Below are 27,345 nucleotides of genomic sequence, written 5' to 3' on the forward strand. Positions count from 1 at the left end.
CTGAACAAGTGGCTCTCATCACCAAACTTAAGGCCATTTTCTAAAAAATGTTCAAATTTGTATATCATTAAATAAGAATATCCCCTCTTTTTAGCTCCTTTGCTACACTTATGTCCACCACAACAGTATATCAAAAGGTACAATCTGTTTTCATTGTGAAGCTGGTTAGATATCATAGGGTTCCAGTGTGTTTTGTTTTTCCCCTTTTGCTGGTGTTTAGTACATGTCCGCACTAGGCCACGTAGGCTTGTGAAAGTCACTCCTTGACTTAGGGTGATAGGGAAAATAATTACCATACATTCAAAAATTAAAAAGCACATTGTGGTTTACATTGTGCTTTTGTCATATTTGGGTCATAATGAACAGTACAGAAGAATAGTGTAAACAGACCATCACAAACAAGCAGTACAAATGTTCAGCACTGCATCTCTGTAGGAAAGTTCAACATGATTGTGTCAGCACATGTTAAGCACTTATATGATGTTGTAATTAGAGCAGTAAATTGTACAAAAGTCTTATTGATAGGATAACCCCCCCCCCCCCCCCCCCCCCCCCATTATTATTGTCAATGAAAATTCAAGAGTTAAGAAATTGAATCATACTTTGACTTTTGTGCAGCTGTGAGGAATGTACCAAATTAATTACATTTGTCCAATATGTATGAGCAGATTTTGATTAAGACCTGTTTGCTTGTACAGTTTGTGGTGTATGTGTTGTGCTTGTCTGTGTATCTCCAGTCAACATTCATAATCTTTTGAGTGTCTTTGTCACTCAGCCATGTGCTGTTTTCAGTTTAAAGTCAAACAGAAATCCTCGAAAGCAGATGCTTGACCTCAGAGGAGTGATAATGTCTATTGAGAAGCAATACAACGTGACATTCATTAATCAAGAAAATCCACACACTTAAAAGTACCGCCACCTGTGAACAATTACTTGACTTTTTAATTAGCCTTTTTTACAATTTGTCTTCCAAAAAACCTAAAAAACCTACAAATCTACATTTACTTGAGAAACAACAATAAGACTTAAAATAATGTATATTTTAAATGGGCATGAGTATAATAAATGTAAAAACAATAGATAAGTTATTTGTGAAAAGTTTTAACTAGTGTTGCTTCTCAAGTAAATTCATCTCGTTTCAGGGACTTTAAGAAATTTTAACTTCAAGTACTTGTTACAAAAAAATTTGAAATTAACAAAAGCGGTAGTTGCTAGACGTTGCTCAGCCATATTAGTAATGTAGACAGATGACCCTTTAAAATGTTTTTGATCATTTCTATTTGATAATTCAGTAAAATAAATTCTCTTCCTGGTGTCCTTCCTTACCATCCTTTCAGACTGTGGTAACAGACAGAAGAGGATTATACACCTTTGTCCCATCTGGAGAGCGAGATCCATGTGCAAGTAGCTCTTGGATGGTGATCCAGTTGTCCAGTATGCGTCGGTTGCGTTTCTTGGAGCTCTTTTTCTGACTGAGCTCCAGGATTGAGGCTGGGTTCTGTCCGGACTCCGACTGGCTCTCCTTGCCCATATCCAGACCGTGTTCTCGCATATATTCCAAGCGACTTTGCATCATAAACTCTCTGCGTCTGCGCTGCTCGCGGGCTCTTAGCAGATGTTGCTTACGCTCTTCTTTGCTCCAATAGCGACCCATCTTCATTTCGCTCACTGTGTCGTCATCAGTTGTCATTCCGCTACGCTCTTCACGGATCTTCATAGCTCGGGCTTTCAAGAGCCGGTCTCGGACAGGACGTTTGGCCACATAGCGGGTCCCATCGCTTCTTATCTTCACCTTCCACTCCATGCGTGGTGATGCAGGGGGAAGTGGCAAAGGTAAGGCCAGAGATAGCTTCACTGGGCTGGGGTGAGGCAATGACCCAAAGGTGATATTCCCATGACCCTCACCATCACTGCCGCCCACTGGTGCCTCACTTTCTCCTTCCACAGCTCTATCCAAGGGTCCGGAACTCTCAGAAAGTGAGGACCCCAGATGCATGCAACTCTGGTAGCGTTCTGGAGTGAAGCAGTTAGAATGACGGCGTCGAGTGAAGTAAGGACTTGATTCCGCGCTACGACCTCCATTCCTGTTATGGCCACTCACCCTAGAATCCTGTGTCACTCCTTCAGGCATGCGACGGACAGTTCCTTCTCTTGTCAGTGAGCAGAATTTCTGGTTCATAGGGCTGTTAGTCTGAAACTTCTTGTAGCTGCTTGGCGAATATGAACCGTTGAGACTTGCTCGTCCTCTTTCACTCCAGGTTGGTCGGTCCCTGTGTCTGCTTGGCAGAGGACTTGTGGACTCATCGATTTGAGAAACTGGAAGTCGATGCTCGCTCACCATAGGTGTGCTCCTGCAGCTCTCTCCCCCGGTGTTGTAAGCACTGGTGCTGTCCTTGTCCGAACGTTCCTTCTCTGGAAGTTCGTTGATGTCAGATAGCTCATGCAATGGAGACCCCTGAGGTTCTGCAGACGCCCGGCCAGATGTTTCTTCCTCCATCAGCCAGGCTTTTAAACAGCGTTCCCTTAATTGCTGCATCTTCTGTGCTCGTAGAATATTCCGGCACTTAAACTCAAGGTGCCTCATTTCCTCTTCCAGAAGCGCCATCTCATGTGGAGTCAGGTTCTCATTACTGTTCTCATCCAGAGTCTCCTCCCTATTCTCAGATTCCTCTTGTGTCTCTCCTTCTTTCTGCTCCTCTTTTTGAGCCTGCTGCACTTTCTTCATCCTCTTCTCATAGCGACACTTGATTTCCAGAAGCTGCCTGTACCTATCGCATTCCTCTTCTGTCAGGCCCGGCATTATCATCCCACTGACGGGATCGTGAAGGTACCCACCACTTATGCTTCCACAGTTCAGTGAGTCTGTGCTAAGGTGGAGCTCTCGGAGAGGGAACAGTGGCGATGGCGTGTCGCTCCCTCCTCCTCCGCTCCTGCCGGGTCTAAACTTGCGCAAGCTGCCAGGTGTGTTAGTGGCATTTGTGTTGGAGGTGCTGGTCTGCTCATCACCCAGTAGGATGTCATGCTCAGAGGATTCTTCGTTCTTTGTGCTCTCATCTGTTCGGCCCACACCACTGTCGAGCTCTTGACTGTTGCTGAGGGCTGCTAAGCTGAGCATGGGTGTCTCTGGATGTAGGGTTTCCTCAGGAATGCCTGCTTGGGGTCTCTGTTGGCGGAAATGGTAAAGGCCGGACAGATGGGAAGTATTAAGGCTGTCCACACTCATCCCTACAGGTAACTCACAGTCAATCTCCTCTGGGTCCAAATGAGTGTCCGTCTAGGTGAAAGGCATAAAGGAAGGGAAGATAAAATTTAAGTAAGAGGGAATAGTTAGAGGCTGAACATCACCAGGATTGCCTTGAAATTAAAAACATGCAGTAATGCACTTCAACACTAGATGGCAATATAAACTTTTGTTGAATTGTGTGCAACATGTTCAGTTGTAAAGCAAGAATTATGAAGCCTATTATTGTTGAACCGCAATGAGGTCTTGTATTTTCATACTTACACAAACATATATATTTATTCAATTTAATGTATCTATCCACCTTATTTTTCCAGAATGAGCAGGCATGGCCATTTGTTAATTTAATGTGTCTGTCATCCGCTACCAACCATTTTTATCTGTAGAAAACAGCTTGTTTTGCTGCTTGATATTGCAAATTGGTGTTTCTTACCATATTATTTCAATTTATTATCTTTAATATGAAAACACTGGTTGGTAGCACAAACAGTTATACTCTTTACTGCATATACTCTTTTTATTCTTCTCGTTATTTTCCTACAGCAGCTAATGAATCGGAAGTCTTTCACAGAAAACGGCTTACTTCCACATTAAAAAATGGACTGATAGCTGGCATTTTAACAACGTATTATGATATATTTATCACATTGAATGTACAAGTGAATTGAACATATAGATAGTAAAAAATAAATATTTCATAATCACTGAGACTTTACCAATTAAAGAATAAAACTATTTTCTTGTGAGATACTTTATAAGTGGCACTACTACTCTGACTGTTTTTGTGTTCGTTTTAATTTGTGACAATTGTTATGAATCAAGATTTATTGATGAATTACATATTCATTGAAGTATTGATTTCTTTATCCTAATTAATCTTTGTCTATATAGATGGAAGCCAATAATCAATTGCAATTATCACTTGATTATATATCAGAGTTTCATAACACAGGTTGTTTTAATGGTCTGCCCGTTACATTTCTTGAGCATATCTGTCTCTCTTTCATTCCTCTTGATTTAGTCAGCTTGTAAGTCAACAATCCCTTGCTGTTTCTCTATCACTGTCTCTCTTTCTCTCTCAATCTCTTCCTCTTCTGGTCTGACAGCTCCACTTGTTTCTGGTCTTCAGTTCATCATTAATCATTCTGTGTTGCTGGGAGGGTGACTGCGGATGAGAATGAGAGGTACAAAATGGCCCCTTTTTTGTTCTGATCTTGTTAGTGCTGCGCGTTGGCTGAAATGAGCTCCCTGTTTTATTCATTAGCTGACGGCTGTGCTCATGATAGATGATTTTTGCAGGCTGCACAATAACCAACAGCCATTTTTTCAATATCACCACTGGCTCCCCAGAAATTGTTGAAAAATTGACACGGTTACAAAGTCAGTAATTCAGAGTACCATATATATAGCTCTGAAATAGGTGCTCATTTAGAACAGTTCATATTTGTGTGGTGCAAGAGGTAAAATGCTGTTAAATCTGTATTAAATAAAACAATACATTTGCTTGTGCAGACAACTTTGAGATTCAGATGAATTGCTTCTGCTGGTGTTATCAATGGCGTTGAGCTACTAAACAATAAATATTAATGCACAATTAAAATTCCAGCGCTGGTTAAGGGTTTACATTTATAATTGTACAAAATGCAAAAATTTGCTAATTTACCCAGAGCATAAATGTGCATGTGCACAACCTCTTGGCTTAGTTTATGTCCTTGGAAACTGCTTACTGTGGAAAAAAGCATGATATCCTTCCTTACTATAGTGTACCTCTCCATTTGCCCTCTCTCTTATGCCTTCCATCAATTCCTTCAATTACTTCTGTGCATGTCTGTCTAATGGAGCACTTTTCCCCCCATTCTGTAAGCAGCTTTGTTCCCTCTCACTCTTCATCTCCTTGTGGAACAGTGTTAATGGAACTGCCACAAATCCTTGACACCCATCACTGAGAGCGATCACATGATTGAGACATTGAGTGATGTGAGACTTCTGTTTCCCTTCGTTCACCAAAATAAGTCATTAATTTTAGGATATGCTGTCGCTGGGGACTGAGTGGGTCCATTAAACTTTGCACGTGCCTCAAAAAGCCTATTTTTGTGTGTATGTGTGTACCATTTAATTGTTCAGAGGATGTGAGATTAGGGGGGATGATTTAATGGTTTATTGTGTTTATCTTAGTGTCTGATTTTCTAAAAGGTTTCTCCTTAAAAAGACAAAAAATGGTGTTATGAGAAGCCATTTGCTCCATTTTATCATATTACTGTCTAGGTCAAATAATTGATATGTAAAAGACTTTTCGTTCTATTTTGTTTGCATATAAACTCATAAATGTATGTATTTTTCCTAATGGGTTTCTTTCTCTTTCACATGTGTTATATTTGGTTACCTCTATCTCTGGTCTGGCCAGCAGTAATGAGAAGTTGGTGCTGTCCTCACGGGTCAGGATGGCCACCGCTTCCTCACGGTTCTGCACTTCCATCCCATTTATCTAATGTGGGACAGACAGAGACTTCATTCACAGCCATGTCCAAACACTAAAGGTCAGCTCTTTTCCCAAAACAACATAACATCAAAACTTCAGCAAAAGAGTGGTTATGTTTCGACTGAGTCCTTGGTGTTAGAGTCACATCAGACACCAGAAGAAATGAACCTTTTGAGACAAAAGCAACATGACGCACTGTCTATGCCGTTCTGTAATTATTCTCTAGAGTAATTGTGTGGGCTGTGTTAAAAGTCACACCAATTATCTGTTTATAGACTGATTGTCTCTAGAAACGCTTGACCTCCCAGATGAACATAATGACATGATGATGTCAGTTCATCAGTGGTTGTTGTTGATGTCATTTGTTTCCAGCAGCACATTTGAGCAAAAAACATACCTGTAATATCCTGTCCCCCTTCCTGATTCTTCCATCTTTTGCTGCTATGCTGTTCGGATTCACCTAAGAATATTCACTGCTTAAATATCAACTCGATAACTTGAATAACTCTGAATACTCAGAAGGAGGTTGTGTTTAGCAGTAAAATAGCATTCAGCCTCATGTGGTCACTCACTTCCCCAATGTAGATGCCTTGGTCTTCCTCATCGTCTGTCCGGTAACAGACTGTTAGCCCCAGTTTATCCTGCTGACTCGACTTATACAACTCCACCTCCTGACAAAGACAGAGAGGAAGAGCTGTTTATAGGGCAGAGATTAAACCCCTCGGCTTTAAAGATGCACTGGGACAGAAAACCAGCTAGAGGAAATTTATGAGGTGTTATAGGTTGGGGTAATGTGTAAGGGTTACTGGTCTTCTGTTAACCCATGTAATCCCATTTTTTCCCCTTAGAGTGAATGTGTGTTATTTATATATTGTATTATTTATTTTATTATATTATTGAATCAACCAATCTGTATTTAAAATGATTTTATAATTTTGTAATTAATTATTACTATTTTCATTTCTTTTCTTTTCTTTTTTTTTTTTTTGTAGATAGTTACAATTATTATGGACTCCTCTGGGTATTTATACCACCCAGGGTTTAAAAAAATTACCAAATAAATGGGATTTAATTTGTTAAAAATATTGGTTACTCGTGCATGGTTGAATGTAAAAGGCTATTCCGATTTTTTGATTTCCCACCTCATATTCTAATTCTTCTCGTTGGTCCACCTCATGGTTGACAACACTGAAGTAGTCATTTGGATCACTATGTTCTTGCCCCAGAGAACCACTGTGAAAAGACATGTGTTTCTTCAGCAGGTTTTCAGCATTTGTCCATCCCACAGACACACACAGATAGTAATGAGAACTGATCAAGAGGCAGAGGACAGTGAAGACGCTCACAGTTCATTCAGGAGGTATGGCTCCACCAGCTGTGCGAGGGACGGGGAGTGTGGGGGCATGGGTGATCCACTGCTTGGGTAAGACCCTCTGTCCCCATTCAGGAAGTTCTGGAAGCTGATGTCCGTCTGGGTGCCGTTGTCCACACAGTCTGTGATAGCCATGAGCCGAGCCGTGCCAGCAGCTGTACCCAATCTCCTCCTGTGACCCTTACATACCACCTGAAGTAGGAGGGGGTCATGAGGTTCCCCATCTTTGTCCTTGGACAGGTGAGGAGATGTCCTTCTGCCTTTGAGCTGCAGACAGTGAAAATAATTCCATTGCATGCCCATTTAAAAAAGAATGTACTTATTGGTTTTTATTGGTTGCACTTCTAAAAGTGCTGAAGCAGCACTATAGAGAGAATGAAGTGGAGAAAGAGGGAGACAGGGATAAGAAAAATGAGAGAAGGAGAGAGAGGGAAGATAAATGCATAAATAAGCAAAACTCAAGGAAGGATGTGGTTTTGCGCCTCCTTGGTGAGAAGTAACATTGCAAAGCAGCAAAAATGGCTATTGCAAGACAAGCATGAGCTCTCCATCATCCAATCATGAAAAAAGAAACAGAAAGACAAGACACTGCAAATATATAAAATACAGATTTTATAGAAGATTCTGCTGCTTTATCATTCAGAAGTCTGGGATCTGTATGATTTTTTATAATTAATTTATAGTTTCTTCTGTTTACCAAAGCTGCATTTATTTAATTAAACATCCAGTAAAAAAAAAAAAACATAAACATAATAACTGAATTTTTATCAGCCATTATTTCAGTCTTCTGTGTCACATAATCCTTCAGAAATCATTCTAATATGCTGATTTGGTTTGAATTTTGAACAGTAAGGCATTGATATGTGATAAGACAAAATTCAGTCTAAGTGGAATATGTCCTACCTTTACTTCTGCATCAATGGGACGCAGATTGTTTCCCTTCTGTGGAGAAAAACAGGGCAGAACCAGATTAAAAAGGGTTAACATGGGTAGTTTTGAACAGAAATAATAACAGCTGTGTGCTGCAGTGTTATATTGATTGCTAGTTCATTTTGATTAAGGGTGATATTAATCTTTATAACAGTTAATGTTTTAGCAGGCTCTTTTTATTGCACATCATTGCCTCTTGAGTACTATGACAAAGCTACAGAACCTCAAAAATAGTGCTTATGTATCAGGAAATTATTTTGGTTTAATTTATGTATACAATGTATTTGGTACAATCTTTTGTTTCCAATTTCTCACTATTTTTTTTTTTTACTTGCCACTCAGCATGTGTCAGGTATTTGTTACAGACAAGATGTTCTAGATATAGACTGTAATGGAGCTGCAATCATGGTTATGACCCAAAAAAATGTCAGCACAATTACCACAAATTATAATGATCTATGATCTATGATTATTAATCAATCCAAAATCTATTAGACACACCATAATTGGGATATAGGTAAATTACTGAAATATTTTGTCCCATGTCTTCAAAATCTGTGACTTATGGAATTATAACGTGCTACATGTGCTGTTGTGGATGCTGATTAATGACTTCCAAACTATTGGTTTATTAATGTGTTATAACGGACAGACATCTGACAGTGCAGATTTGAATTTGTGCATTGGGACAGTTCATTCAATGACGGGCCTTACGAAGGGACAGATGAGAGGTGTTTTAACCCTTAAGAATCAATACAAGGTTAATACTATACTGCAAGTACTTTTGACAACCCCTCCTATCCCCCTCCTCTCTCTCTGTTTCTTTAATCCTTCTCAAAGCAGTCAAGCTACAAATAGTTGACCCATAGAGACCAGGTCTCACCTCAATCCTTATGCTGTTTGACTGAAAGTCTCTCAATGTCTAAAAGAGGTGAAACCTATTTAATTTTCATTGTGTTTGGCTTATTATTGATCCTGTCAGTGGCTTTGATTACAAATGGACTGTTTGCACACGGGATTCAGTGTTGATGGAGCAAAAGTGATATTGGCAAACATGGAAAGATTTTCTATATGTTCCCTGACTCATATAGAAAACGCTTGTTATTGTATGATTCTGTTAATGTATTAGTGTTTATGATTTCTAGACATGAGATCATAGAGAAATTACAAGCAGTTCTACATCAGAAAGCAGTGTGTTGGAAATTTCCAAACATTTGTTTTCGTGTTTTAGAGAAACAACAGAGTGTGTCGAATTGACTGTGATGGAATTTCTTCTGCATGATTAAGTTGCCTACAGAACTCAGCGGGTGATTGTGCTTATCAGTTCAATACAGGAGACAGCAATTACATCACTTTAACTCCTGATACACTTCTATTGACCTTCATCCTGTACATTTGCCCCTGTGGAATAATTGCATTGCTAATGAAGGAGCTTTTGAAGGCGCTCACAGATACCTCAACATCCACACCCCAACAATCCCTATCATCTCACCGTGGGACGCCTACATTAGCTCAGAGTCTGTGATCTACCAAACATGCCACATTGATTATGCCACTTTCAAAGACATGCAGCTGGAAGCATTAAAAAAGTCCATTTTGTTTTGTTGTTTTTTTTAGTAAAAGGAAATGTTTAACCTTCAGAAATTGTCAATCTAGTTAGTATGGGAACACATTCAGTTGTTTTTTTCTTTTTTTGATTGTTTAGCTTTAAAAGTATTGTTCATTTTTTGTTTGATATGCAATGCAGTTATCAAACGCAAGTCACAATGTAACTGTCACGATAGGTATTGGGGAAAAACACAAAGAGAGGGTAGATCCAAATGCAGGTAAGGGTTTTATTTAAACAGAGGGGTAAATACAAAATAAACAGTCATGAGAGACAAATCAAACAAAAAGGGAACCGGATGAAACGGGGAACTCGGAAGAACGGAAAGGTAGAGGAAGTCTGGTGGAACGAGAGAATGAGACACATAGGGTAAGACAAAGCAAGACTGATGGACCTGAAACACAATGACATCAGACAAGGACTCCGTGACATAGACTAAGACAGACTGGGTATTTATACACAGAAGGATAATTGGGAAACAGGAGACAGGTGGGGTGAACAATCAATCAGGTAACAAGGAGGAAGGTGACCATATAAGGGAACAGGAAGTGATCTGGGACAGGCACCGTGAGAAGGAGGACATCTAGTGGAACCCCGGGGAACAACAACCCAGACACTGTGACAGTACCCCCCCTCTACGGAGCGGCTACCAGACGCTTAAAGACAAAACATGACACAGAGACCAGGAGGGAGGCGGACAGGTGGAGGCTCAGGGGGAGGGACGGAGGGCCAGAAAAGGAACACATGGGGGACAAACACCAGAAATGATACATAAAACCGGGAGATCAGGAGGGAGGAGGACCAGAGGAGGTACAGGGGGAGGGACGGAGGGCCAGACTAAACTAAAGAGAACAGACAGAAACAGAACTCAAAAAACACAAAACATAAGTCCATGAAGGACATGTTGAGGCGTCCACTAGGACGGAGCAGATGACCACCACAGCCGTGTGGTCAAGGCCAGAGCCCTCCAGGGCGGAGCGGAAGACCACCACGTCTCTGTGGTCGAGGCCGGAGTCCACCAGGTCGGAGCAGAAGACCACCACGTCCTCATGGTCATCACCAGAGTCCCCCAGGGTGGAGCGGACGACCACCACGTCCTCGTGGTCACCGCCAGAGTCCCCCAGGGCGGAGCGGATGACCACCACGTCCTCGTGGTCACTGCCAGAGTCTCCCAGGGCGGAGCCGAAGACCACCACGGCCTTGTGGTCACCGCCTCGGGAACTGTAACGGACACCGCCTCGGGAACAACATCGGGCACCGCCTCGGGAACAACCTCGGGCACCGCCTCGGGAACAGCATCGGGCACCGCCTCGGGAACAGCATCGGGCACCGCCTCGGGAACTGCATCGGGCACCGCCTCGGGAACTGCATCGGCCTCGGGAACAGCATCGGGCACCGCCTCGGGAACTGCATCGGGCTCCGCCTCGGGAACAGCATCGGGCTCCGCCTCGGGAACAGCATCGGGCTCCGCCTCGGGAACAGCATCGGGCTCCGCCTCGGGAACTGCATCGGGCACCGCCTCGGGAACTGCATCGAGCACCGCCTCGGGAACTGCATCGGGCTCCGCCTCGGGAACTGCATCGGGAACTGCATCGGGCTTCGCCTCGGGAACTGCATCGGGCACCGCCTCGGGAACTGCCTCGGGCACCGCCTCGGAAACAGCATCGAGCACCGCCTCGGGAACTGCATCGGGCACCGCCTCGGGAACTGCATCGAGCACCGCCTCGGGAACTGCATCGAGCACCGCCTCGGGAACTGCATAGGGCACCGCCTCGGGAACTGCATAGGGCTTCGCCTCGGGAACAGCATCGGGCACCACCTCGGGAACGACCTCGGCCTCGGGAACAGCATCGGGCACCGCCTCGGGAACTGCATCGGGCTCCGCCTCGGGAACAGCATCGGGCACCGCCTCGGGAACTGCATCGGGCACCGCCTCGGGAACTGCATCGGGCACCGCCTCGGGAACTGCATCGGGCACCGCATCGAGCACCGCCTCGGAAACTGCATCGGGCACCGCCTCGGGAACTGCATCGAGCACCGCCTCGGGAACTGCATCGAGCACCGCCTCGGGAACTGCATCGGGCTCCGCCTCGGGAACTGCATAGGGCACCGCCTCGGGAACTGCATCGGGCACCGCCTCGGGAACTGCATCGGGAACTGCATCGGGCACCGCCTCGGGAACTGCATCGGGCACCGCCTCGGGAACTGCATCGGGCACCGCCTCGGGAACTGCATCGGGCACCGCCTCGGGAACTGCATCGGGCACCGCCTCGGGAACTGCATCGAGCACCGCCTCGGGAACTGCATCGAGCACCGCCTCGGGAACTGCATCGGGCTCCGCCTCGGGAACTGCATAGGGCACCGCCTCGGAAACAGCATCGGGCACCGCCTCGGGAACTGCATCGGGCTTCGCCTCGGGAACTGCATCGGGCACCGCCTCGGGAACAGCATCGGGCACCGCCTCGGGAACTGCATCGGGCACCGCCTCGGGAACTGCATCGGGCTCCGCCTCGGGAACTGCATCGGGCACCGCCTCGGGCACCGCCTCGGGAACCGCCTCGGGCACCGCCTCGGGAACTGCCTCGGGCACCGCCTCGGGAACTGCCTCGGGCTCCGCCTCGGGAACAGCAGCTGCCTGTCTCCTCCTCCGCCCTCTACGATGGGGAGTCGGTGGCGTTGAGTCGGCCATCTTGTGCTGTGGTGCTGGGCTGGCGGCCATCTTGGGCTGTGACGCTAGGTTGGCGGCCATCTTGGGCTGTGGGGCTGGGCTGGTGGCCATCTTGGGTTGTGGGGCTGGGTTGGCGGCCATCCTGTGCTGTGGGGTTGGGCTGGCGCCCATCTTGTGCTGTGGGGCTGAGCTGGCAGCCTTGTCTGGACACTCTGGTGTGGTTGTTGCATCCCACTGGGCACGATGGTGCAGGTAATTGGTAAACCCCCAAAAGTCCAGTATCTCTAACCCCTTCATCTCCCATGAAGGTAAAGGATCATCCAGGCAATTATTAAATAAATCCTTTAGTGCTGCATCATTGTAACCTAGCCCGACTGCCATAGTCCAAAACAATTGCGCCAGGCCACCCACCTCACTTCCCTCTTGATGAAGGGTGATTAAGTTCTGGTATCTCCCCCTCCGTTCCTCCATGGTGGCTGGGGAACCGATTCGAAATCCCACACCGCTGGATCTAGGCATGACGGAGTCCTTCTGTCCCGATAGGTATTGGGGAAAAACACAAAGAGAGGGTAGATCCAAATGCAGGTAAGGGTTTTATTTAAACAGAGGGGTAAATACAAAATAAACAGTCATGAGAGACAAATCAAACAAAAAGGGAACCGGATGAAACGGGGAACTCGGAAGAACGGAAAGGTAGAGGAAGTCTGGTGGAACGAGAGAATGAGACACATAGGGTAAGACAAAGCAAGACTGATGGACCTGAAACACAATGACATCAGACAAGGACTCCGTGACATAGACTAAGACAGACTGGGTATTTATACACAGAAGGATAATTGGGAAACAGGAGACAGGTGGGGTGAACAATCAATCAGGTAACAAGGAGGAAGGTGACCATATAAGGGAACAGGAAGTGATCTGGGACAGGCACCGTGAGAAGGAGGACATCTAGTGGAACCCCGGGGAACAACAACCCAGACACTGTGACAGTAACAGAAGTAGAAACAAGTATTGTCAAGTTGACAAGTAATAGTTTCCATTTGCAAACAAATACCTTTTTATTGTTTTTTGTTCCTTATAGGTTAGACATTTTATCTGCTTATTGCATCTGTAACTGCTTTAATGCATCTACTTTGCCACATCTGAGTATTAACTCTGGTGTGTATCAGTGCGGCAGTATGAGCTTTTTATTGGAGTGACAGGTTATTTGTTGTTGCATTTCCACCAACGGCCTGCTAATTATAAAACAGAAACAGAGGGCTGTTTCCCACTAGATTCCCCTCCCAATAACTATTCTTTTTTTTCCGACTTTCATTTTGAAATGAGCTTGCTTCTCTCAATCATCTTGACCCAGTTAAACAAAGTGTTAGAAATGCTAAACGTCTTCTGAAAGGTTCTAAGCACTGCAGTAAACTAGGTCAACTCAGTTTGAGGTTCTAAATTGTGCCTTTTACATTGTTCCCAAACTCTATTCTAGTCCTCTCTCCCTCTATCCGTCACCTTCCCCTCAGGATTTCGTCTTGCTTTTGATTAGAGTTTAGAGGAGGGAAACTCTCTCTCTCTCTCTCTCTCTCTCTCTCTCTCTCTCCGCTCTGGATTGAACCTTAACCTCCATTAATCCTGAGTCCTGAGCAGTGATATATGTATGTTCAGGACAGGGCAATAACAGTTTTTGCTCCTACCACTGCTCCCGATCAAGGCAGGGCAAGGGTCATGCTAGAATCCAGAGAAGAATTTAACTAAAGGTTACTTGTGCCCAAAATGTCAGTCTGGGTTAGTTTTACTTTCTTCTTTTTTCCCCCATTCCTGGAGCAGGTGAAGGGTGGACCATTTTATCTTTTTTCCTTTCATGTCACTGTGTGTTTGGAGAGACCTCCTGCAGTGTAGAGGGCACACGAGTAGATTTTGTTTATTTACATCAGTGTTTTTTTTTCTCAAGCGACTGATTTAGTGCGCTCACCTATGTGTGCGCGCGTCTTCGTCGTCATTATTGCATCTACGTGCGTTGCAGTGAGAAAGCATATAAGTCTTGCTTAATGACCTTAGTTGCCTTGGCAACAGCATCCCATAGAGACAAATTTGACAGGGTATGTTAGGTAGCGGCAGGAAGACTGAGAGCGCGAGAGGGAAACTCATCAGACATGTCGTGGGGTGGGGTTAGGCAGGATTACAAAAGGCAAAGCATCTGCTAAAAGGCTCATTTTGAGAGACTCAACATGCATAGAATTTTTGCTGCATTTAAACCTTATCATAAGACTAAAGCTTGGAAGCAATTAGCAGGGATGAGCGTTGCACTGCCAAATGAATATGATGGCGTTCACGGATAGCGATTCCATGTGCTCAGATATTCCAGCAGAGCCGGCTAATGTTGTCTGGTGTGAATGGTATTATTCATGCCTGCAGCAGCTTGTCCTGAGTCCAATGAAGCCTGTCAGGATGTGTCTGCTCTTCATTATCGTGTGCCCAGCCACAGAGCAGAAGAAAGAGCAAATGCCACTTACTCAGATATATACAGAGCATGACACTGATGAAAGACTGGGTGAGAATGTACAGTGTCACTATGAGAAGCAACAAGAGGTGTATTTTATTGGGGGCTTTATCTTACAGTGCCACTTAACCCTTGGCAGCTTGTTGCTTTTATAAAACATAGTGACCACATTACAATGATAAAAGACATTCAGTCAAGAAAATGACTGGTGTTTTGGTGGTTACCAACCAGGTGATTGGTTGTTGTTTTTTTTTAAAGCCCACCAATAAGTCTCCACAATATTTCAGTCCCTTGAAATGGCTCAGGTCCCTCCTTCAAGCCTGAGGGAGTTTTCACCAGTTTCATTGACGCCAGGCAGAAAATCATAAATCCAATGGCTTACCTACTGTTCAAAATTCAGGATTCAGTATGATTTTTTAAAAAAATTTTAATGCATTAAATGGACAAAAGTGACGGTAAATACACTGTTACAGATTAATTCTGTTTTGAATGAGTGCTTTTGAAATGTCTTATCTTTAAAGAATCCTAAAAAAAATTATCACAGTCTCATGAATACATAAGCAGCACAAATTTTTTCAACACTAATAATAACAAGAAATGTTTCTTGAGCACCAAATCAACATATCAGAATGATTTCTGAATGATCATGCAACACTGAAGACTGGAGTAATGGCTGCTGAAAATTCAGCATTGCATCACAGATATTTAAAAATATATTAAAACCCAAAATAATTATTTTAAATAATTTTACTGTTTTTTTTTTTTTATCAAATAAATACAGCTTTGGTGAGCATAAGGGACTTTAAAAAACACTTAAATGTATAAATAGATGATGGGGTGAGTAAATGATGGCAGAATTAAAATTTTTGGGTGAATATACTTTTACGTTAGAATGATTTAGGAAAATGTGTAATGCCTCATGATGATGTCACCCGCAACTTGTTATGGCTTTCATGCCAATATAATTTTGCATCACATTCTAAAGCGCATTATATATGCTTCAGAATTCCTTTGCGGTAAATCCAGGGGGCTTCCAGTGTTGGTGCAGCTGATTTGACAGGGGGTTTATGGTGTCTTTCAGCTCTCTCCACTAAAAAGTGTGCAGCATTTAAAACAGGCTCACACAGAGAGGACTCTCTGTCACTGCATAAGAAACTAGTTTAGAGTAAAACCCTCTGTGAAGCGCCTCAGGCAGCGGAGGATATGGCGGAGAGAAGATCTGGAAATTGAAGTGAGATTGAAGAGATCAAGTGGGAGATCCTCTCAGTATTAGAAAAAGCTAGACTTATCCTGGCATGACATTGCGGTCTGGCGGAGAAAGCAAATTGCTCTCTGAACAAAACTACAAAGTGGCAAACTCAAGCTGTGGAGAGGATTTTAGTCAAGTGGAGTTTAAATGTTGCAGGTGAAGGAACAAAGAGGTGGCAATGCTTTTGAAATGGGTTGCATTTTGTTTGGTAGTCTTCAGAGTTTTACATTTTTCTTTTTCTTTTTTTTTTAAAGAAAATATGAGTCACATTACTGTTGTTTAGTACCATAGTATGAAAATGAAGCTGGGTTATTTTAGTTAGCTACAAATCATTATTTGAAATAAAGTAAACTTTAACTAAAATAAATTATATAAAAAGAAAAATACTTGCTATTTGGCAAGACATCATTCCTCATTTACATTTAATTTAACTTAATGTACTAAAATCCCTAAAACAAAAATTGAATACAAACCACATAGACAAAATTAATAACTATTAAAAATGACAAACACATAAAATTAAAATAAAACAAACAAATACATGAAAGTGAAAAAATTTCAAAATATGACTAAAATAAATATTATACTAAAATATCACTGTTTAGTAGCAACATTAAAAATGTTTATATGCATGTTATTTATTAATTTTAAAATCATACATTTCTCAGTTTTTTTTATTAATTTTTTTTGTAAAAACGAAGAGACACTTTACTGTTATTCACTACATATTTTTAAGTTTTGGTATTTAGTTTTTATATAAATGTAAATAAATTATGGAACCACCTAAAAAATCACCTATAAACACCACAGCAATGTTCTAACAACCACTCTAAACAGCAACCGCATTGCAACAACCCAGAAAACCTAAGAATAATAGAAGTGAGTTGTGCATAGACTCACATTCTATTCAGAAAACATATAAATCAGTTAATATTTGCATATTCATGAGTAGCATGGCCTTGCAAAAGGCTGTAATAGTTTGTTTGCACAGGTGTCATAGATACTTTAATACCTTTTGGACCCTTAGATACTTTAATTCAGGGTGACATTACACTGCAACTACATTTCATTTGTCAGATTTAAGCTATGTGTTCAGAGGCGTGCCATGCTTTTTTATTTTGCATAGTCAAAGGATCAGTTTTGCTCTGATACACACATACTCCGCTTCTGAATTCAATAAACCTTGATTTTAGCATTCCTTTCCCATCTCTTCACACAACCACAGATATTTGACACACCTGATAGGCTTTATTATTAGCAGATCTGCCCTTCTCTCATCCTGCTCCACTTTCCAGCAGTATAAATATCCCCTAGCTATCAATCATAGTCATATGACCTGTCATGTGGTGGGAAAAATGACAGAATGGAAACTTTAACACCTCACTAGTGGAAGAGATTTCTCTCTCAGTCTATTCGAAAATCTCACCACCATGTCAATTAAAGGATGCTGAGTAGGAAGACCTTGTGCTGTTTAGGGGATTGTGGTTTTCAACACAGGATTAATTCATTAAATTGTTTGCCAAAAGCACCACCTTAATTCAAAGGCCCCTTGACACATCTTAAACCTGTTCTGTTCAGATAAACAGTTTCCAATTTGCTGGCAGATCTACAATCCCCGTAAGCTTAGCATGCATAAACCCTGGTGTCGCATGAGACAGCAGAATGTGAGTGTTTTTTATTACTAGAGGCACAAAGCAGAACTTTTTTGTTCAGAGTTAAGAAGAAAAGGAGCCTCATTCAGGAATAAAGGACCTTTAACCCCAACATTAAGGATAGTTCCTTCACGGTTACAGATCAAGAAATGATCGTCTTACACAACATTATCTATATTTTACCCAATCTTATATTGGCCATCCAAAATAATTTTCTTTTGATATTTGAACTTCCTGTATCCATGTTTCAGCATCAAATGGAAACCTTTTCAAGAAGAGTTGAAGCTGTTACAGCAAAGAGAGGACCGACTCCCTGTTTACTGCCCATGCTTTAAAAAAATGAACGCTCAGTAGTTGATTTGATATGAAGTTTATTTAATATAACATGCTACAACTGCTACAATTTAATAAACTATTGTTCAAATGTTTGGGTAAAAAATGTTTTTTTTTTAAAGGTATCTTATGCTCACAAGGCTGTATTTGTTAGGTCAAAAATATAGTGCAAACTGTAATATTGTGAAATGTTATTACAATTGAAAACAACTGCTTCTTTTGTAGTATATATTTAATGTAATTTATTTATATTATGGCAAAGCTAAATTTTCAGCAACAATTACTCTAGTTTTCAGTGTCACATGATCCTTCATAAATCATTCTAATATTCTGATTTGATGCTTAAGACACATTTCTTACTATTGTCAATGTTAAAAATGGTTGTGCAGCTTTTTTCATTCATTTTGTAGAAATTGTGATAGATTGTTTGGTAAATAGAAGGTTCAAAAGAACAGAATTTATTTGAAATAGAAATGTAACATTATAAATGTCTTTACAACACATTCTTGCTGAATACAAATATAAAAATAAAAAATGACCCTAAACTTTGTAATGGTTGCAAATGTCACATTATAAGTGTTACATTCATATTTATGTTGCATAATTAATTTGACTACCTTGGTGAAACGTTTACCTCCTAGAATGATCCTCAATAAGCACATGATGGCAAGTGCAAAGTTAAAAAATGAAGAGAAAATGAATTATGAACTTGGTATTCTCACCTGAAACATGATCCTGTATTGTTCCTCCGGCCTGTTCACCACACACATGTTGCAGCCCATCGTGGCTCGTGGTTTCCTGAGGGGGTGCGATTCCTCGATGCTCTTCGCTTCCTGATTCTCCGACGAAGTTGTTGATCCCTGCCGTCCAATTACAGTAATCCCTCCCTGAGATCAGAAGTTAAGACTCTGCACTCCATGAAAGGGCTTTGATGTTCTTTTCTTTGTCTGCTTCCCTCATTCAGGCCCGGCTGCTGTTTTAATTGAGGTCCAACCCGGGAAACGGGATCAGAGACGCTGCAGCATCCAGCCGTGAGAAAGTCAAGGTTTGATCGCTGATGAATGGAGCCTCTGATGTCTGGGCGCTTTTAGTCAGCTTTGAATTCCCAACACACTCAGGGAAGTTGGTTTAATGTTTTTGGCTTTAAAACTTCACATATGATGATGCGAATCAGATATATTATTAGACAGATAATGTTGAAACAACACTTTGAAACGAGCAGCGAACAGCACGATGTGACAGGATTCAATTTACAGATCCCGCCGTGTCTGAACAATATCATCAAAGAGAGGATCTGCCTAACGTGAACTCCCTGGTGCCCCCGCCAAAGTCGTAGACTAAGACATGAATTATTAAATAAAAGATGCAATAAACAAATGTTTACTTTCTGCCACTCCGTATTCCCCTGAGAGATGCTTTCCTTCACACTCTGATTCTATTATTAGAGAGCTTGTTTCCTTCATTTACATATAACAACACTCTCTAGGCGCAGACATGCATGTCATGCTATTTGAAGTGCTTTAAAACATGTTGCTTGAGTCTGTAACTAGTGCAGACTTTTGTATTTCCGTTCCATCATTAATTATGATTACAATTTCAATGCGGATGTGTTTGGATGTTCATTAGCTGTTATTATAACTGCAAGTCTATGGATGCTGGTGCCATACCTAATTTCATATTCCCTCTCCACAGCACGTTGTATTTGACACCTGCATGTATTTATTTATTCATCTTTTCCTTGTCCTCTATAAAGTGAGGCTGTAATCCCACCTCTCATTAGCACTCACTTTTCAGAAAAGAGCCTGTCGTTCACAGATCACATCAAACCAGCCCTCTTCCTTTCTTCCCGGAATTCCAGCTGCGTGTTCATGGCAGAAAATGAATGAGAGAGTGCACCTGTCAGATCATTTCTCTCTCGCACTGCTGAGGTGAGCTCAGCTCTCTCGCCGAACAGTGTATGTCAGTCTACAAGGACTGTTCTCTCCATCGCGTGATGGAAGGATGATTGAAAGGGGTGAAGAGGAAGTATCTGATCTTCAGATGAGAATGAATTGAACACTGCCCTACATCTGCCCAGCTTCCGAGAAAGAAATCCAGATTCAGCAGAGCCTCAGGATATAAAATAAATCTTTAAAGCGCATATTAGTCCAATGCTAATGAGGTTCCGTTATGTTTCTGCTCCTCGAGTCTGGAGATTTGGGATGTAATCCAGCTTGCTTGAGTGTTTGAAGATGAATGAAGTGGAGCCATGCGTTTCCAAAGAGAAAAGCAAAGTCATTCAGTCTGATGGTGGGATGCTAAATCTGAAAAATCAGTTCGAGAATGTCTCAAAGCTCCGCTGGAGCGGCGCCAGCCCAGTGCGTGTACATGTGTATCTGCAGAGAGAGGAAAAGCCGCTGGGTTGGAGGAAACGTGGGGATCGGCACCACTGCTCAAGCTGGAGCCCCTTACAGCTTTACAGCTGGCCCCTCCTCTCCCTGCAATACCAGCCAATATTCACCAGCCAGCTCTCATCTCTCTCTCTCTCTCTCTCTCTCTCTCTCACTCGCTTGCTCAGCCTCTCTCTTGTACTTACAGGTGATAGCTTCACCCTCCCACCTTCCTTTCCTGCTTCCCTCATATCTTTTTTCCCAGTCCCTCTCCACTGTCTCTCTCTGTATCTCTGTCACCTGTATTGGAAGCAGCTTTGCACTCGGGGTCTTTGTTGCCTGTTGTGAAAGGAGCTGAAGCTGTTGTCAGTCTCTGGCTGTCAGCACACAAACAGAATTTATGACCAGATAGACCAAGGAGCTTTGAGAAGCGTGACTCTTTCTTGTGGCCATTCTTTTTCACCTTAACGCTTGCAACCATACTGCAATAGGACAATAGGTGTGCTATATAATCACCAGAGTCACAATATAGTACATCACAGAGTGCCTTATTGCTTGTATAATAAAAAGCAATGTTATTCATTATAAAAATGCATACAAATTAAATGTAATTATTGCATTCATAATAAAAAATACATACTAGATATATTAGTAAAATACATGTATTGAAGTGAAGTAGCTCTCATTCATTTTTATTAATGAAAAAAAAATGTTTCAAACTACTTTTGTACGGTAACATGAAAACAGATAATTAAAAAAAATATATATGGATTTTTCTCCCTCCACTAGATGATACAGTCCTTGACATATAAACGATAACAGATAGTTTTCTTTATGTGTTATTATTATATACACAGTTGTTAGGTAAACAGGTGTTTGGCATCATAGATTTTACTTTATTGTACATTTTTGCACATTTTGGTAAATTTAGCACTGTAATGAAAAATCTACCTGTAGGACAATGATAGAGCAATATTCAACAAGCACAGTGTAAAATGATGTACCTGCTAGAGTCTGATGCTAAGGGGAGTCATTATTGACCTGTAGCTGTGCTGAACACCAGTGGTGTGTTCTGTAAGACATGGCATGTTAGTTATAAGGTGTGATGAGAGGTCCCTGTGTATTTACTGATAACCTGTTATCTCATGCTGTCCCTTTGACTCCTCACTGCACCATGGGTAGTCGTGCAAAACCAGAGCTGCCTTTTAAAAGAGTTTATTTGATTTTGTGAAGTACTGATTTATTTAGAGGACATGGATTACAATACAAAATTAATATAAACCAACCTACAAAACCTTACTGTGGTGCTGTCTCTGGCTTTATTATTACAGTCTCATGTCATTCATGCCTCTCTTTCTTTTTATTATTTATAACACAGGCTCTGGTTCATAGTGATGAAATTTTGCATTGCATATTGCATTTCTCTCTCTCTCTCTCTCTCTCACTCTCTCTCACTCTCTTTATGTGCACAAGCATGTGTGTGATTTTGATTTATTCCTTTATAACTCCTTTAAGTGTAGTATTTAGTAATACATTTAATTTATAAATTCAGAATTTGAATATTGTATATTTGCCATTACAAGGACTGTCACTGACTTCCTCTGTTCTCTTTCTCTTAGACTATGCTTCTGTGTCTTGGAGACAACCTGGCAGCTGTGATTATCCTTGGTGACACAGGGTAGACCTGTCCAGTGCATCTCTGGGAATCAGACAAGTAGGTTTATTTTAATACACTCCAGTGCACTTTGACACACAACAAAATAACATGCTGTTGACTGACATTTATCAGTTCACATGGAAACACATCTCACACTGAGATCCACCTCCCAGCCACACATGCAGAGCTCAGTGTTGTCATGTGGATGCTATATAAATAGAATTAAACAATATATAATGTTATTGTATACAATTGTGTACAATATATATATATATATATATATATATTGTGTGTATGCATTTTATATCATATCTCACATTTTATAGTATAATTCAATTTAGAAACACAAAGACAAAGCATAAAAGATGGACAGAAAAAAACAGATGGGGGAGATAAGGAGAACTGAGTGAGAGACTGAGGTTAGTCTACAGTGATTACAAATTCAATATGTAATATATTTTCTATTTTCATCCAATAAAGTATGATTTTGTTGTGAAGGACAACCGAATATCAAAGGAAGTGGGGGATAAAGGGAGATGCATTCATGGGAAAGCTTGCCATTGTGTATGCATTCTGTATCCCGATGCCAGCCGCAATCATATGCCCCTATGACTTCCTATGAGTTCTTTCTGCACCTTGAATAATGTGTAATGGGCTGATCTCAAAACATTAGCATGCATTATACTAAAAGTTAGAGAGAGGGAAAGAGAGAAAGAGAGTCACTGGAGGGAATAAAAGTGCAACATGAATTTTAACAATATGCTTATTACTTATTTATACCTCTGGAAGGAGAGAGAGAGAGAGAGAGAGAGAGAGATTTCGTATCTGTTACTGATGCTTTCTCATTCCCTCTGCCTTTGTAACTTTTCTGTTTGATTGTTGCCCTCACTGTGACCTTCTGGTGTTTTGGTGGTCGCCTTCATTGTTTATGAACACGTAACAGCATTTCGATCTCCACATCATGAATAAAACAGTCAGAATTCTCTGGAGAAGAGCCTGCTGTAAACTGTTGGAAAAAGGTGATGTGCCAACATGTTGCTTTTAAATTCAATTGCTCGTTTGCTCTAACATCCAGCTGGTTCCTAAGAGCCTTGTTAGGGAGATCGGTTCCCCATTTAACATCTCTCACAATTATACCTAAGCCATTTGGAAATCATGCATCTCGCGAGCCTGAAAGCCTTTAAATAATAGGAAGCACAGAGGTAGAATGAGAAAGAGGTTGACGGAGAGATGTGTGTGTACTGCAGAGACCCTTCATAAACGACATGTTACAGGGACGTCAGATAGTGGAGGATTTGACAAGCAATTTTAGGAGCCAAACAAGCTCAGTGCTTTCAGAAGAGCAACAGAGAGAATAATACAGAGATGGTCCAGGAGCAGTTATTGAAGTCTGAGAGACAATGATAAGAGGTCAGCCAGCGTTGGTGGGATCTGCAGCGGAAGAGGAGAAATTACACACTTCAGGAGTGCAGCGTTATGGATTACTGCCTCAAGGATGGGAAGTCACATGTTTCTGTCTCTATAATTAAAGGCATAGTTCAGGCAAAAAAGAAAAATCTGCTATTGTCTGCACACTCTCATGTTGCTCAGAACATTTCTGACTTTATTTCTGGACTGTGCTGATCTTTCTTCACTAACTGAAGCTTTTAGGTTTCAGAAATCATAGTTTTAAAAGGCAACCAAGAAATATTTTTAATGGTAGTAAATAATAATTAATGTGTTAATTTCTTTTATTAATCTTACTGTCCTAAAAAAAAATTTAGCGGTAATGACGTGTTTTGATAAAACAAGATTGTTTCATTTCAGTATGTAAAGTATGTTTGTGTACAACGCTTGTGAATGTTAAGGTTCACAACTCAACATCCTTAATGAAAAGTTGTGAAAAAATACACAGTTTTCATGAATCCACAGGGTCCCCGCAAACCCATAGGAGGTGTTGTTGAGAAAATTCATTAACTCATTCAGATCTCGTATAAATTCATTATGCTTACAGCAATGAGAAAATATGGAAGCCTGTTGTGAAGAAAATTCCACCTCAATCTTAATGAAAACTCAGCCTTTCTCTATCTCAGAGGGGGAGGTGATTCTCCAGAAAATAGCCTGAGGATAAATCTCGTGCAAGCACACTCCAGTTAACATGCAAGAGTTTATCAATTTAAGTCGCAATAAATTTTGCCAGCAAAGCAAAAACAGTGAAATATATTGTATTTTTACATTCAGTTCATAGTTTCATGGCTTAACTGAATTTATAATTAGAAGGCCCACAGCTCAGAATCATTCTAAAACTAAAAGATCTGGTTGGCCTTGGTGATATAGATGTGATATAGAGACAAATATGCTCACAGTTCATCTGAATTACTATTTCTCCATGAGAGACGCGGGCGCAGACATAACTCAAGCCTGTAGCAGAACTCCTCTGAAGATTTATATCCAAGAGAGAGAGGTCAGTCGATGGAGAGGAAGAGGATCTTTAACTCATCGCATCCTGCAATGAAGACATCACGGTTTACAATTAGTCTATATGAAAATTAATTTAACAACCAGATGGAATCTTAAACCTGATGCTTGAAGATATTGACCAGTCTTCATCACAACACCACACTTTATATGAAATATCTGTTCCTCTCATCGCTTTTTTGGGGGGATGGGATACATGTAAGGAGCCTGGAGGTATGTGAAATGGACAAGATGGAGAATGGATTGGGGGAGGATGGAGGAGAGTGTGTGTGGGGGGGGGGGGGGGTTGCGTGGCGAAACAAATGTGTGATTGCGGTTTTGTGGCTCAACCTAATATACTTTAGGGACAGATTGATCAGTAAAGTGTTTCTTCTTCCTGTGGGTGATGCTTTGTCCATTTATACACAATTATCAGGCGAGTTTGCAATGAAAATATTGTCAAATAAATAAATATTTATGCAGATTTCATGTTCATTGGTTTGTTTCCTGCACTGTATTTTATTGAACAAAGTTGGTTCACTTGTGTGGTACATCTCAAATCAACAGAGACCTTTTGACCCAGACAGATTTGATCAATTCCAGCTCTCCTCTATTATTGAGCCAAAATGCTCGTAAATAAGGGCACCTCTCGTCTCTCTGGAGGGCGAGAGGCAATAAGCAGAACTCTGTCGGCCACCCCCAGGGCTTTAAGCCACGTCTTCCCTCCAAGGGCGGAACAGCACAGTTCATTTAATTACCCAGCATGCCCAATACATTCCCATCTCACATCTGTATGAGGCAAACTCGTCCCACTGGCTGGCAAACACATTGGTTTGTAATTAATTTTTCACCCTGCTCAGCTGATGTGTGTCATTCACGTCACGTTAGGCTCTCGAATGCGTTCCAGATTGTGGAGGTTCAGGATGGAGCGTCGATTCAGGGCCTAATTCATCAAGGCCTGTACCTGTCTCATATGGGTCATAGTGGGGGAAGGGTACGTGAGTTTAGCTGCTGGAAACGAACCTTAGCTCAAATCCCCAGATGTGTATATCGGCAGAACTGCAAGGAAAGGATTGGTTCAGGCAAACTGAAATTAAAGTCACAGATTAAATAAATAGTTCATCCCAAAATTTTTATTTGTTTGAAATTTAGTAAACATCAGGCCACTCAAGATTGTTTCTTCATCGGAACAAATATGGAGAAATGTATCTTTACATTACTTGCTCACACATGGATCCTCTGCAGTGAGTGCTGTTAGAATTTGAATTCAAACAGCTAATAAAAACATCACAATAATCCACAAGCTATCCACAGGGTTCCAGTCCATCAATTAACATCCTGTGAAGTGAAAAGTTGCATGTTTGTAATAAATTCAACAAGATATTTTTAAAGGGTTTGTTTACCCAAAAATAAAAATTCTGTCATTAATTACTCACTGTCATTTAGAGAGTAGCTCAGAATGTAACCATTTACCATTGTTTATGTTCAACATACACTTAAACACACACTTACTCTCCAAAATGGCAGAAAATGGTAACGTGGGGAGAAGAATGTTATTATTGTTTATTTTGCACACAAAAAAAATATTCTCATAGCTTCCTAAAATTACAGTTGAATCCCTGATGTCATATGGACTATTTTACCAATATCGTTGCTATGTTTCGGTGCGTTGATCGTGGTAATATCCTTACTGTCTATGGGAGAGTCAAAAATATCTGAATTTGTGTTCCGCAGATGAACGAAGATCTTGCAGGTTTGGAACGACATGAGGGTGAGTAATGACAGAATTTTTATTTTGGGGTGAACTATCCCTTTAAATTCAAACTTTTGCCTCTGTCATAATATTGCTTTATCCAGTGAAAAAATCGTCTTGTCTTTATCCGAAGAGAAATATGCACAGATCAGTATCTTATAAATAAATTAAAAAAACATACTGTGTTGTTTTATAAAGTACAGAACTTACAAAACAGTAAAATATACAAGTGGAAATGTAAGTGGAAACATGTTTCCACATTAAAATTATAAGACGTCTAGTTAATAAGGTTTTAAACATAGACATCATATAGCCTATACGATGTCTATGTCTGTGGTTTTAAAGACCAAAGTCTTTTGCAGTGAGAAGTGGGACATCCAGCGCACAGCAGCTGTAACTACACTTTCTCGTCTGGAGGGCATAGCTGCTGTCTAATTGCTTCATCATTTTGTGCGATTAGAAATGTATCTTCGCTTGATTTGACTGCTCTTTCTGATTGTTTGTTTATTGACAGAATAATACATAGATTATAAGGCGTTGCTCATTTCTCATCAGTCTTTATGGAGAGATGTTATTTTCTGAGGTGAGTGAAATGCACCTTATACTGTCTTTTTCTCATTGTCCCTGTGCATTCTATCGTGATCACCATCTGAATTCCCTTGGTTTATTCACATATGACTTAATCAACTAGCCTATTATTTGATCCCTACGTCACTTGCACCCATCTGATTTTCATCCAGATCAAATTGTCATGAATCTTTGCATCTTATGACGTTGCTTTCAACTGACAGTGCAGTTACATGACATTTACAAAAGGTTTCCAGCAGGGAATGAGAGACAGCGGTCTCGTATATAGGAACTAAATTTAGACTGAGCTTGTCCAGTGTCATACGAACAATTACCATGGAAACAAGTGTCTCACAGTGAGAGACACAGTACAACCCGAAATCAAGCATAGCAGGAGACACACCGCCCCAAAACAACATCCAGACCATGAAAATGTTTTTAACTGTGTGAGGGTAATTAATCAAAGCTAGTGCTCGATGAAAAGATTCAAAAGAATTACATGGTGCGTGACTCAACAAGCATATTATTCTATTTAGTATATATAT

The 27,345-nt window shown here is 41.2% G+C and overlaps 1 protein-coding gene across 1 annotated transcript; it reads right to left on the reverse strand.

Annotated features, from left to right (window-relative positions):
* Positions 1-550: 550 nt before the first annotated feature.
* On the reverse strand, positions 551-19,691 carry LOC113073433 (PDZ domain-containing protein 4-like). Its single transcript, XM_026246303.1, has 8 exons — positions 18,741-19,691; positions 7,996-8,034; positions 7,067-7,359; positions 6,863-6,953; positions 6,293-6,391; positions 6,118-6,180; positions 5,625-5,726; positions 551-3,274 (listed from the first exon to the last, which is right to left on the reverse strand). Exons 1-8 carry the CDS (start codon positions 18,798-18,800, stop codon positions 1,334-1,336), a joined length of 2,688 nt encoding a protein of 895 aa, XP_026102088.1. The 5' UTR covers positions 18,801-19,691; the 3' UTR covers positions 551-1,333.
* Between the last annotated feature and the right edge of the window lie 7,654 nt (positions 19,692-27,345).

The sequence above is a fragment of the Carassius auratus genome, unplaced genomic scaffold (assembly GCF_003368295.1).
Source record: "Carassius auratus strain Wakin unplaced genomic scaffold, ASM336829v1 scaf_tig00012155, whole genome shotgun sequence".
Classification (NCBI taxonomy): Eukaryota; Metazoa; Chordata; class Actinopteri; order Cypriniformes; family Cyprinidae; genus Carassius; species Carassius auratus.

What these genes read in the sequence shown, in the direction of transcription:
- LOC113073433 (XM_026246303.1), bottom strand. Translation starts at nt 18,800, where the DNA reads ATGGGCTGCAACATGTGTGTGGTGAACAGGCCGGAGGAACAATACAGG. An exon ending in CCATTGATGCAGAAGTAAAG is followed by an intron (nt 7,360 to 7,995) that starts GTAGGACATATT and finishes CACTGTCTGCAG; the next exon opens with CTCAAAGGCAGAAGGACATC. An exon ending in AAGGCATCTACATTGGGGAA is followed by an intron (nt 6,181 to 6,292) that starts GTGAGTGACCAC and finishes GAATATTCTTAG; the next exon opens with GTGAATCCGAACAGCATAGC.